This window comes from Hydractinia symbiolongicarpus, chromosome 11 (assembly GCF_029227915.1).
Source record: "Hydractinia symbiolongicarpus strain clone_291-10 chromosome 11, HSymV2.1, whole genome shotgun sequence".
Lineage (NCBI taxonomy): Eukaryota > Metazoa > Cnidaria > Hydrozoa > Anthoathecata > Hydractiniidae > Hydractinia > Hydractinia symbiolongicarpus.
In genome coordinates this window covers 26,959,079-26,973,361 of record NC_079885.1, presented here as the reverse complement: position 1 = coordinate 26,973,361, position 14,283 = coordinate 26,959,079, and the positions used below count along the sequence as shown (strand labels likewise).

Sequence of the window (14,283 nt, the reverse complement as noted above, 5' to 3'; positions counted from 1 at the left end):
ATAGCTACAGCATATAGTTAACTGTTAAACATCATTTTTATCAGTTTATTTTGTTGTGTGATTTTTCAGTTTGAAAACTTGCATCAGATTTGTAGACTACACCAACCTTGCCCCTAGGACTTTTTAGGTTTTTGAACCTAAAAAGGTCCGAGGACGAGGTTCGTTCTCCACCTATTATTTGCATAACTGTCTTTCAAAAACGTTTGAAAGAAAGGTTAAAAAGTTGTGCTATATGCCCTGGGAATAAGGTTGTTCGCCAGCTCTTTGAGATAAACCATGAAAGTGTCTGTAGGAGCGGTAAAGACTAAAAGAAGAATTTATGTTAACATTTTTGTCTGGTTTATTGTAATTTCTAATTTAGTCACATAAACGCCCTAAAAGCAGGCGGCTTTTTCAAATGATCAGATGTTTCAAAACTAATATTTTTCTATGAGAAATTTTAGGCGAAAAGGAGGTGTAATCTTCAAATTTTAGATTAGAAAACAAAGATATCAAAGATATCGTTCTATAGTCGTTGGCGTTTTTGGAGGGTGTAAGTAAAAAATATAGCGTCAAAGGGAAGATCTTCATATGGCTTTTTACCGCTGCAAAACTATTAAACTATAAAAGTTGGATCATCAGTGTTCTATCGTTAAATATTTAAAAATAAGAAACTTAATTTATAGAAGAGAAAGTAATTAACTAACTGAAAGTTATTAGAATATCGCTAAAATAGGCGACAGTCTTAAATTTGTGTCCCGATAGAGACTCTAATCAGAGGGTCGGCCATAAAAAAATTCATTTTTTGCATTTCGTGCACAGGACTTTTTTTTCTCTTTCCGACAATCTCGGACGGCGTGGTTATCTAAAAGAAGGAGAAACGCTGGGGACGAGGTTGCTTTTTTGCTTTATTTTTAAGGGTTTCACAAGATATACTCAAGTTTTACAAACTAATTTAAAAACGTCTTCTTTTTGTGTTTGTTAGTTGTTGCATGGAGAAAAATTAAATAAAAAACCTGTCAACCATGCTTGACCATAGACAATGCCGGTAAAAAAATTATACCATGGAACTAGGGCTCTACAAAATAATGACCACTTTCATTGTTCATACAGCTGAGTGACAGTAAAAAAGTTCATAAAAACATAACGAGAAAAACTTGTAAAATAATGAAAAGGGTATTAATTTACGGAGTTTAAAAGCGAAAACCATTAGCAAACCATGCAATAAAATAAAATTCTCCGCTAGTTTTAATTAACTTTTATCCTAGGTAGGGGCTCAGAAAGCGAGAAGACCCCATGTTTCACTAGATGCAAAAAAAACTTGTAAACAAGTAACATATCAATACTTGATATACCAATAACCAACAATGCGTATTACCATTCTTATCTCCCGTTCTTTATTTTATATATTCTGTTTTCTTTTTACAATGTACAAGGTCTTCGTTGCAAAGTGTTTGTAAAAAAATCTTTTGTTTATATAAAATGTTAGTGAGAAAATGAAAGTTATTTAGTCTTTACCCGAACAATTCGATTAAGTGGCAGATGGCTATAATTCCATTTTCTTATTAAAACTGTTAGCCCACTTGATTCGTACTAAAGCTGTACAAAAAAAATTAAATAAGGTAATCTAATATTTTACATGAGTTTCAATTCACCATGCGATCTCGAAATCATCAAAATTGTGACTTTTCTTAAATTCGAAACCCCTATTCCAGTTTCTCATGCTGTTTTCAGAAGCAACACAGAATTTTGGCTGAGACCCTTTGTGTTGCTTGATATTTGTCTCTTTTTTTAAAGGGTTCGCGCCTCGCGTGCATTTTGCGCGCGCGGCCTTATTTCTGCATTTGCCTTCAGGTAAAAAAGAAGCCTGGCGCATCAACGAATGTTCGTAAACTTTTTTGCTCGAATAGGATAGTGCGAGGTAGTGAGTGTGAACAATGAAGGCTTATACAATTACAGTCTTCTATTAACATTAATAAATATTACAATGGTTACTTACAAGATAAAAACTCAGTAACACTGAGCGGGTTAATAAAAACTATTAAAATTTATTTTAAAAAAAAGGATATAAAAAGCGTCATTTTGACTGTTCTTCCTTGAAAATTTTCGACAACTCATTAATGACGTTATTTATGTCGTAATTTTTCGACAGTTTCACGTAAGGGCATTTTCGAACCGTTGCGATTGTTAACCACTGAGGTACTAACTCGTTTAACAACTTCACGTGTTCTTCGATAAGATCTAAAAAAAAAAAAAAAAGAAACTGTTAAATATCTGTAAACACACATTGTATAGCTTATAAACAGTAAAATCAGAACTGAGACTGGCTGTTCTTATTTTTCGAACGATTTTTAGCCTGGCAGGTGAGAAAATGAATAATCGGCAAAAACAATTATCGTTTATTATCAGATGTGTATGAGAATTCTGATCTTGGATTGTTTGTTTTTTTGTTTGTTTAATGGCAAAGTACAGATCTGTCCTTGGTTTTTAAAAAATTGATTTCAGCCTGAGGCTGTTTCCTTTATATTTTTATAAAAAAGGCACAAAAGGGAAGAGAGTTTAGTCGGCAAACTTACTTCCTTGCAACGAGGTTCCATAGCTCTCAAGCAACTTCTGCGTGCAATCTTCCAGCGTGATTGCAGCCTTTTTCTCAGCTGTGAAGTAAGACTTGAGAATACGACACATCTCTGGTAACCTTTCCATTTTAGACAACTTATCCTCTTGTTTTGGATCTCGAGTCATTGCAAGTTCCATTTTCTTTCTTTCTTTGTCCCGAATACGTTGAAGAAGAGAATTAGACACACCCTTTAGTTTGGAATTAGAAGTTACTTTATCCACCTTGTTGGTATCCATGGTTACAACGGCGTTATTGTTATCTCTGTTTGTTTTGCTGGACGTTGATGCAGCATTGTGCAGAGCCTTCTCAACCTAATGGTCAGAAAAAACAATTAGCAATTTAATTATTGAAAACGATGCCAGACCTTTGCAAATTTAGATATCAGATACGTGTCGCAAGCAGTAAAAGATTTTTTCTAGTCAAAGCTAAAAGGTTTATTTTTCCTGGTTCTAATATACTTGACATTAAGGGCTGAAAATCTCGGACATTCCTAATTACTGAAATTTCTAGCTTTGAGGTAGTTCTAAAATACCAGTACCTTTGGAGCTAGATCACCTCTTGCTTTTATCAACAGATCAGCAGCTGATGTAATGCTCTTAATTAACGGTGCACGAGGTAATGCAGACACTTCAATATCAGGCACTTCGTCCAGTTTAAAATTTGGATGCCATCGGTGAATTTCAGAATCTTCAATTTTCAAGTTTAGCTTGCGCAAAAATTTCTGATGGTGTTTTCTGGTCAAAGCTAAAAGGTTGTTTTCGAATTTCAATTTTCTTGTTATCAGAACTGATGACGAAATCTTGGAAGAATTGCCACAGACTTCTTTGAAGTTTGCTTCAATAGTTAACTGATATTCTGAAGTTTTACTTCCAGCAGTGTGTAAATTTTTCTCCTGTCGGAAAGTGAATGCAGTGGGGTAAATACTTTTCATTGAAGCCAAGTGCTGATGATTGAATTCTCTAAAAGTTAAAAAACAACAACATTACATTATTGAACACAATCTAATCTTGTCAACATTTTTGTAGCAACAGACCTAGAACTCAGAATCCCAGGTTTTCAATTACGTACAGAATTCTAATAGTTGCAACACAACAGTCTCTAAACTGCATAGGTCTGTTGATCTGCATGCATACATTTAAGAATATGAACTTGGTTATACAAATTTTGCAGCCTAACAGTGGCAGACTAAGAAACTTTATTTTTATAGATATATCTTTATAGATTAATACATTTTGAACAAAAAAATAAAACCCAAGTTTCTTTTTTTCTAAGTTATGTTTCGTTATGATTCACAATGTGTTTTATAAAATTTTATGATTCACAATGTGTTTTATAAAAACAGTTGATATTTTAATTTTCTGCAAAACATTTATTAATGACTACTAATGGTAAATTCCCCCCTAAAATAGTTTAATCGTTTACCTAGATAAGTTTATATAGGCATATTGTTTATTTCATTTATACTATTATTAACTACTTATACATCCCAGCCAAATTGTTGACAATTAATTTGGGGTTGCTTTATAAAAGAAAAATGTAGTTCTTACTCCACCCCCAAAAAATAAAAAAATACAGGAGCCAGAAACACTTCAGCAACACCTACCTTCCACACATGGCTTGAACAGACTTCTTTAGTCTGTCATATGTACAGGTTTCAGACCTCTGATTTAGTAGAAACAGCACTGAGTCTGTACATCTGAACATCTCCAAAAGATTTTTATACTTCAAGGGCAAAGCAAATGTCACAGGAGTTGCCTTTTGTGTAAGATGGCGGAATTTATCTGATGATCTTTGGGAACTAGACCTAAATAAAAGTGTGCAATGGAAGTTTTTTCTCTTGAAATCAAGCATAATATTTTTGGGTAAAATAATAGAGTCAACGCCTTAGTTTGACCTTGAATAAATTAATTGGTAACATTAAAAAAATTTATAAACACATGTTACTATAAAGTCTTTTCTTTATCTATTTTATTTTATCTTTTATACATTTAGTTCTTTTTTACTGTAAATAAAAAGAAGGAGATTATTGATTTCCATGTGAGATGAATCAATATTGCTCAGGCAGAACTTTTTGTGAAATTTGGGAGCAATTAATGGCTCAGCTAGTTTCTCATCATCCTTCATCATTCATTCATCATTCTCGGCTAAAAGGTCTGTTTTCCATGCTAGCATGGGTTGGACGGGGTATATTAATGACCCTCTTCCAATCTGATCTAGACTGTGTTAGATCTAAACTCAACTTCCTCTGTATCAAGTCTGTCCTTATAACCTCCTGCCAAGTCTTTCTCGGTCTGCCACTGGGCTTTGCCCCAGGAACTATCAAGTCTCTACCCTTTCTTACCAAATTATCCTCCTCCATTCTTTCCAAGTGCCCCAGCCAATTCAATCTTCTTATCTGGATAACATATTTAATTCTACGGAGACTACAGAGCCTGCTTCTTAGCCCATCTGAACTCTTTCTGTCTCTCAGACTGGCGTTACACACCCACCTAACCATTCTCATATCATTCCTTTCTAAACGGTCAAGATCTTCCTGCTTCACTGCCCATGTCTCACTACCGTACAACATAACACTTACACAGGCCTCATACAACCTACCTTTTACCTCGATTGACAACACTCTGCTAGTCAACAAAGGAAGTAACTCTCTGAACTTTTTCCAAGCAGAACCTATCCTGCAACACTTCTTCCAACACCCCCTCATTTCTCAGAATTAGAAAGTTTTTGCATGAGCAAGAGCAATTGCTCTCTCCTTATTGATAGGCCTGTAAAAGTTTTGAAAACTTGAATTTCCGCAAGAATTTGATTTTGCGAATGATGGAATTGACAAAAACAAGTTAAGGTGGTTTTTATGAGCATCTCTTATAAGACGCCCAAACAAGTGTCATTTTAGCAAAATTTTAAGCTACTAAGTTCACCTTTATAATATCTATGCAAGTTTAAATGCACATCCCTTAATAGGTCTAAAATTACTTATAACAGAAAATGTCAAAATTTGCTATTGCTTAATTTGAGATTATAATTTATGCAGCATAATTAAATCTGGAATTTTTTAATATCTTAAGAGCGAAAAACAAGTCCAACATTATTTTATACCTCGGGTTCCCTTAAGCAAATTAATTCCTGATAACAGGAACAAATATGTTTAGGAAAGTGTTACTTCAGGGATAAATGGTTAAAAAGCAATTTAAATAAAGCTTTTGATGTCAGATGCATTGCTAACATGAAGGATAGAACTAATGGTTTATATCACTATAACAAATGTAAAATCTCTGTGACATAATAAACAAACTATTATCAGTGTACCTGAAAATAGAGATTTTTACATCTTCAAAAAAGAGGACTTTAGAGATGAGTTGCCAATATTTACATGCGCAAGATTTTTTGTAGGTAAACAACAGACCACAGGAATAAAATAAATCCATCCAAAAAAGAAATGTTTGAATCCAATTAGGGAACTTTTTAGGAAAATCCAAAGAATTTTGTTAAAATATAACACCAGTTCTTCTTGGCTGTTATGCTTTTTTAAAACATCTTCATTAATTGACATTTTGCCAGGTGCGAGTCTTGTTTTTTTTACCTACGCAAAAGTGCACGCATGCCCATTGTTCTCCAATAAAATCAAATTAAAATTACGTCACACAGAAAGTAATAAACTTACTCTGAGATGTTCTTTTGAAGAGGAGTTGCAGATTCAACATTATTGATTGGTACATTATCATCTTTCAGCAAATTAGCATATTTGCCTCTTAGACGACCCCTTCTTTCTGAAATAGGTGTTTTACATTCCCTTGAAGATTTTTTCTGCAGTTCGGAATTCTTTAAAGCATTTGTATTAACTGCATTTTTACAATTTCTTAGACTTGCTTTTACCAAGGCAGCTCCTCTGCTATGTAAAATATTTTTTGCTTGCTCATTAATATCATTGTTTATCTGGATCATACTTCTCTTGCTTGACAGTATTGCTTTATTGCATGCGTGTAAGTTTGACATGACTGATGGGACATCTCCACTTTTTTCAGAAGCAGTATTGGTCTGCTTTGTTAATTTTCTTTTTGGAGAAGAAGACGACACATGGTCATCATTGACTTTTGTTACTTCATTTCTAATAATCAACGGGGATGCTGTCAATAAATCGTTAACACTCATAGCAGTTTGTTTCTCTTTTGTCACTTGTTTTCGTAGATTGGTAGTTGTTTTTCGTTGCGACAATTTTGCTTTGCTAGATCTCTTGTATTTACAATCAATACTAATGCTGTCCGTTGCCGCATCCAACTTTCTTCTTTTAGAAGGATGTAAGGAAGTGCTATTTTTGCGAGCTGTGAAATACTGACTTACAGTTGTTTGTTCCATTATATTTTGCTTGTACGTATGGCTAGTGGTCCTGCAGGATTCAATTCAACGATCTAATACAATGTGCAATGTTTTGGAAGGTCTGAGCTAAAAAGGAAATCTACTGAAAGGTTATTTTCGCGGGTAAAGCTAACGATTAACGCAACATGATTGGTCAAATTAATCACGTGGGCTTGACCTGATTGGTGAATTTTTACATACAGTGATATCATAATTATTTCGTGCATTATGAACATAGCGACATATTACGATGGTGTATCTATTTTGTTGTGGAGTTTGTAGTGAAATATTGGGCACCCCTGAATTATTCGGCACCCCTTTGGGTTTCTGCTGATGGTTTTTAGAGTTACATTTGTTTAGTTATTTGTACGGAATTAAATAATTCAAAATGGTAGATAGAATAGTCCATAATGGTAGCTTGACAGTAAGAGTATGAGTCTTTTCTCAGAGCATGGAGTTAATGTAATGTTAGATCATCCTGATTCAACCGTTTTATCAAGTATTTTGATGATAATAAATAGATCACAGAAAGAATGATATTTTGCTTTACTACCTATTGCTGCTCGTCTTGTCTTGACACAGGTCAGTCTTTAGAATCAAAGCTAACGAAGTAAGTAAGTAATCATCTATTTCGTAGCTTGTTTAAAACTATTTTATGTATTGGTAAGGACAAAAAAAAATTTAACAATTAAAATCTCTTTAATAGTGAAAGTATAAAATGCAGTTTGGCTACAACAATGATATTCTTAAGCAATAATTTTTATGCTAAATGCAGTTACTAGGTAGCTAGCTAGCTACATATTTTATTATTTTTCTGCAAACTTTTTCTGACAAATGAAATGACCGAGCAATTTTTTTTGGTGGACGAATAGTGACAGCTGTTCCCTGTGTTTTTATTTAAACCGAAGTTGCAATGAAGATTTTAGGGTATTATGGCTCTATGCACCTGTTCAACTAGGTATGTTTAACTGTACTAAGCACTTAGCCCAGTGTTAACAACAGATTGTTTTTTAGAAAAGGCTGTCACGCCTTTCGCATGTGCAATGTGCCCACTGTAACAATTATTTTTTAAACTGTAATCCACCCTGTACGGATGCGCAACACTGTTTACCTGGACTAACCGCTCAGCCCTGTGTTAGCAATGGACTGTTTATTGTTTTTTTATTAAACAGAGTCTCTGTACAACACCGTTTTAATGTACTAAGTGCTTAGCCCAGCCCAGCCTTGATTTATGACATACTGTATACCAGTACTAAAGCACTTCACCTGACCGTGTGGCACAGTTTGCGGCTCTTATTAAGCGCTCCACAGAGTCTTCGATGTCGGGTCGCACCTTGACAATTTAGGGATTTGGTATGTAAAAAAGGTACATAGCTATATAAAAAACAAAAAAAAACAAAAAGAGGCAGAAACGAATTAGCACACACAAATACACAACATAATCATACAACAAACAGTAACACAAAACAAACAGTAATATGGTACAGATGAATCCAAAAGTACTTAATATAATGTAGCAAGGTTTTAACAATTAACACATTAAACAGGGTGGAAATAAAACTTTCACAAATGCTGCCTTTAAAACGTAAGAACCATTTAAGATTTCTGAACAAAGTGGAAAGATTCATAAACAACTTTCCAAGTTCCTTTATATGAAATCAACTTGTTTTTAAGTAGGAGGTACGCTTGGAGGTAATGTGGAATTAATGGAAACTCTGGAACTTACCACGGGCCACCGACTAATATATATTCATTGTCGTATTTACACCACTTATCGACAATTTATCACATACACTCCCTGCATTTAGCATGCAGAATAATAATTATATATACCAGATGATAAAATGATTTTTTTCCACAAGTAAGAATTACTAGTCGTTAACCTGTGGAAAAATCCACGGGTTCGCCCGTCCTTTTATACCGTATTGCGTGCTTCTCGCTACTTACGCAGCTAAGCTACCATTTTGCGTGACAGACTGACGGACAGACGTATACAGGTATTATATAATAGATTAGATTTTTTGATAATTTGTTAATTTGTCATTCTAAATATATATAGCTCTACTGTCAGGAATCCTGTAGTAATATTTTAGCAATTCTGAGGTGTAGTATGTCAATAAATGTGGTATACAATTATTGAGATACTACATATGATTGCTATAATTGTTCTTTTACGGGTGTATATGTAGTGTATATATATTTAGTCATCTTCAGTTTAACATAAACATTTGACTTTTCGTCTACCATAGTGTCAAAGATTGGTGGTGGTACAAAATGGTCTTCATGTTAGGTTAATGTGTTTTTTAAAGGTTATGATTGTTTTTCTTGACAATATAAAATAAATTTTAAAAAATGATCATGTGCTTATAGTAAAGCTAAGAGGGCTAGACTGATATTTTCATGTGCGTGCTATGCAACATTGCTCCATTGCACACAAATGGCTCATGTCTTATATCTACTTTTTACTGCAATAGAGGAAAAAAAATGTTGCATGGAGCAAAAATTAGATCTGATGATATTTTTGTGCCTGTGCTCCGGTGACAAAATTTGATGAACATTTTGTTGCATAGCAAATATTGCTTGTGTCGCCACCCTCTGCAACATGTCCCAGGACAAAATTATTGTTCTACACATTTGTGCCTCGTGTCCCCATATCATGCAACAAATATTTTGCAACATCTTTTGAGGCAGTCAATTACACTATGTAATGTAATCGACCAATGGAAATGCAAGAAACATTGCTTTTCTTACGTCGAACATCAAGTGAAAAGAGAAAATAGGAAAAAAAGCAAAAATGTCGGATGAAAAGACAAAGCTATCTGATGAGAAAAGACAATTTTAATCAACTTTTATAAAACAAACCCTGTGTTACGGGATAGTTAGGATATACATTTGTAGTATACCACAAAAGTAATAATATCTGGTTAGTAACTTCAATGGTGCATACAGCTCCGATAACCTAGAAATACTTTCCACTCTCTCCACATCCATCCTTCAGGAGGTAGAAACAATTAAATTAAAGTTTTTCATGAGACCATGCTAAAGGACATGTTGCATAGCATGCGCATGAAAATGTCCCTCGTGTCGTACCTTAATGAGCTATAAGCACATTTTCAAATGCATTCTAATTAAAAATTGATGTCATTGATGTAAGAATTTTAAAGTAAAGTATGATACTTGCTTAGAAAAAAACACTAGCTACATAGTAACTAGTGTAGATATGTAACTAGTTATTAAGCTGCATTTTGTTTTAGGTTGGAGCTATTTAGCAAATTCAGGACTCTGGGATATTTGATCCATGTTATTTTCTTCTTTTTAGATCCCGATTTTCTAGATTAAGCAGCACACCCAAAAACACACCTAAAATACTTGAGGCGTGCTTTTTGGCACACACGTATTAAAATTTTCCTGAAAAGGCCTGAGGATATAATTCAATCGCGATAGCGTGATGGTTTGGTTTTGTTTCGGCGCATCATCAATTCGACGTTTTTAAGGTAGTTTAAAATAATAATTTTTATAACCATTTCCTTCACAAAGTGCAGAAAAAAGGTGCAAATTGATCTCTTATTTTAACTGTTCTTTAATAAATCATGAAATATACTAATAAAGTTTGTTTCTAAACAAAAGCATTGTTTTTCCTTCGCGATTGTTAATATGCACACCATTTTCTTCTTTATACATTTCGTTTCGTTTCCAGAATGTGTGTTTTTACATAGTTCGTACTCTAGGAAACTGTATCAGTAACACTACCAGTAAACAAAGCACTCCAATTTAGTGTGTGTGTGTGTGTTTCATGTACTTTTTGGTACAAAAAAATAAATTGTGCCAATCTCTGTTGCAAACAAAGCTGGGGGAGAAGTCATTTGCTATTTTGTGTTTTAAAATGTATGGAATCACCCATAAAGGATGTCTGAATCTTTGAGAGTAAGGTGTCTTGATTGTATTTTTACTGATTTTGTTGTCGTCTTTGGAGGGAAGAGTATTGTATACTATTTTGTTTGTTGGGTGAGGATGTTATTTCAGAAGCCCTGGTTACAAAGTTTTTCTCTAATTAAAGAAGCACGATTATCAGGAACAAATACCAAGAATATATTTCCCTGTCAATAAATGCCCAGAATACATTCAAGCTTTTTTCCAATGGGAAGAAATCCTTATAGCCTTTTTAAAATGAAAATAAAGTATACAATTTATGGAGTACTCAAAGTTGCTATTTTTGACATATTTAGAAACAGTTTTTAATTTTATGCTCACAACAAGGTAAGCATTTGCAAAAATCTTGCATTGATTTTCGGTCTTTAATTTTGCATTGTTTCCTCAGAGAATTATTTTTTTATTTCCATTGTTTCTCTAGAAAATAATTTTTATTATTTTTCAGATTTTTTTTTTTTAATTTGGCTCTTTCCTCAGAAACTTATTTTTAATTTAGCTTTTTTTCCACACAGGTTAAAATTGTCTATCTTGCTGTTATAGAAAATGATTGCGGAAGTAACATATCACTGTGGCAGAAAAACTACCAAAGACAATGACCAAAAGCACTGAAAAGCTTTTATATTTTTTAATTTTTAAAAATTAAAAAATATATATTATCGAAGTGGGCAGTGGGAGGTTTTTTGTCATTGTGATGGGATCTAGAAGTATGAAAAATGTGAATATATATTCATAAAAAGAGGGAAACTACAACAGTCAACAATCATGTTCATGCTTCGGCAATATTTTTGCCTTATAGCCATATAACCTTATAACTGCCAATACTTCTGCATTTGCCGAAGAAAAAGGCTGAAACAATTAAAATTTGTAGGTAATGATCTGTACTTACATTTTTACACTATATCAAATTAAAATTATGATAATAGAGAAAAGAAAAATTTAATGTAATGACCCCATTATTTGCCAATAATGGGGTCATTATGATTTCACTTTCAAGTAATTAACTTTGTAAAAAAAATCTGAAAAAAATTATGAGGGGATCCATAGAAAAGACCAGACTCTAACTGAAAGCTAACTTTACAAATTGTGTGATCAAAAAAAAAAGTTTATTTAGATATATTACTATAGGTACAATGCAGGAGTAGACCATGAAAACCATTAAGCTTTTAGTAGCAAGCAAAACTTATCTTCACCAAGTAGCACCATAATTCTAAATTTAGAGGAATATGCAATGTAAATTTGACATAAGGGTTGTGTAATTTAACAAGTGTGAGTAAAATTAGTTACAGAAAGACAAGCTATATTGTGTCAGTGCCTGAAGATTTTTTTATATTTTATAAAATTGTAATATCAAAAAAAGCATATTCAAGGCATGGTCAGCGTTTTTTTCGGGGCGTTTTTACTACCTTTAAACAGTAATAAAAAAATAGTCTTGAAATTGGGTTTTAACTCAATCTTATAAAATGAAAAATATTTGAGGTAACAAAAAAATTAATTTTTAAATTAAAAAGTCTGTAAAGACAGAAAAATAAAACATCCAGATGCGAAAAAGATTGAATGATGGATAAACACAAAATAAAAACATCAACACGTGTACCAATGTACAGCTTTTTAAAAAAGACGCTCCAACCTTCTCTACCATTTTCCTTACGGTAAATTTATTTTTAAAGAAAAGAGCTTAGGCAAAAGGTATGTTACAGAAGAATGTTAGTTGTTCCCTAATTTAGCTACATAACTTGTTTTAGTGCTTTTTTTTTAGATGGATAAACTAACTAATTCAAAAATGCCTCTTTCCTGACTAAATTTATAGCAAATTTAATGATCACAACTAAAGCCATTCCAAAAAAATATGCTAGGCTAGCTATTGTCCATTTTTTGTTTTAAAACACTGTTTTGCACTTGTTTCCTGTGTAATTAGTTGTGAAATTTACGTATCAGCAATATAGCGCTGTTGCCGATATTGGCAGAGAAAACAAATCAACTAATTGATAAATATTGCTTAGCATTGCTTATAGCGATGTAGCAAATCAAGTGGCCATACAGTGGTTAATTTTTATTAAGCAATAAATTCATTATTTTGTATCTAATTATCGCTAAATAGTTATCGTTAATTATTGCTTGTTATCAAATTCCCTGCAATTATCGCATAGCTGCAATCATCGCATTTTCCTTCTTTAAAGGTCCTTGTGCTAATCACAGATAAAATTGATCTACATTGTATATCAATGACAAAATCCAATTGTGTTGGCAGTTTTCCTCAAATAATTATTTTTATTTAACTTTGCATGCAACTCACTTATTATTTCAAATTAAGAAACAATTCAGGTTAACAGACGAGAAAATATTTATATATAATGGATTTTACAAAATATGTTTTCATACAAATATTCTATCCACTTTACTGAGATAGGGCCATAATGATAATAACAAAGAAATTTATTTTTTAGAAACACTATCTACAGAGTCGATATCATCAAAATACCAGCATTTGACAAACTTGTTAAAAATTTGTTTGTTCCACGGTTGCAGTTTTTATCCATATTTATACTAGATTTGCACAATTTAAACTTGTCAAAGCTCATTTGCCATAGTTGGAGTAAAGATATTAAGTAATTTAGCTACACTCGTAAAATGTGCTAATTGTTGCTGAATCAGCATGGTCATGTATTTACATGTACTGATGAATTAGTGTGATAAATGCTTTTTAAATTCTGCTTTCCTAAACTATCATCATCATCATTCTTGGCTTAATGTCGGTTTTCTGCTGGCGTTAGATCTAAACTCACCATTTCTCTTCGTTTAGTCTCTCCTTATTACCTCCTGCCAAGACTTTCCTGGTCTACCTGTCGGCTTTGTCCCAAGAACTATTAAATTTCCACACTTTCTTACCCAATTATCCTACTCCATTCTTTCCTAATGCCCCATCCAACTCAATCTTCTTATTTGGATAATATCTAATAGCTATGGATACCTAGCCTTTTTCTTGGCTCATCTGAACTCTTTCTGTCTCTAAAACTGGTGTTACACACCCATGCAACTAATTTCATATCATTCCTTGCTAAACAATCTTACATGTCGAACTACCGTACAACATGTACCATGCTTCCATTATCAAAAGTATCAATTTTGTGCCCTTTACTGCAGCCTACATGTAATGTAGAATTTTGCAAGTTGATGTGTTTTACCAAATTGTAAGCTATTAAAGGTGAATAACTGCTATGACTTTGAAAAGAATACCTTATGAACTTTTATAAAAACATTAATTGTATTACTTCTTTTTTCATTTCGAATTCAAATTTTTAAAATTTAGCAGCTCCGCAATTTTTCGATAGAATTCTACAAAACGCACGATGGTTTCTGATATGTGGAGGTTATTTTCTGTTCGGTTCCAATTTGTTAAGGGTGAC

General features: G+C 33.0%; 1 protein-coding gene across 1 annotated transcript; it reads right to left on the bottom strand.

Annotated features, from left to right (window-relative positions):
- Positions 1-1,924: 1,924 nt before the first annotated feature.
- On the bottom strand, positions 1,925-7,024 carry LOC130614441 (DNA replication factor Cdt1-like). Its single transcript, XM_057435872.1, has 5 exons — positions 6,258-7,024; positions 4,200-4,400; positions 3,135-3,555; positions 2,556-2,907; positions 1,925-2,220 (listed from the first exon to the last, which is right to left on the bottom strand). The coding sequence occupies exons 1-5, from the start codon at positions 6,947-6,949 to the stop codon at positions 2,057-2,059; spliced, it is 1,830 nt and encodes a 609-aa protein (XP_057291855.1). The 5' UTR covers positions 6,950-7,024; the 3' UTR covers positions 1,925-2,056.
- Between the last annotated feature and the right edge of the window lie 7,259 nt (positions 7,025-14,283).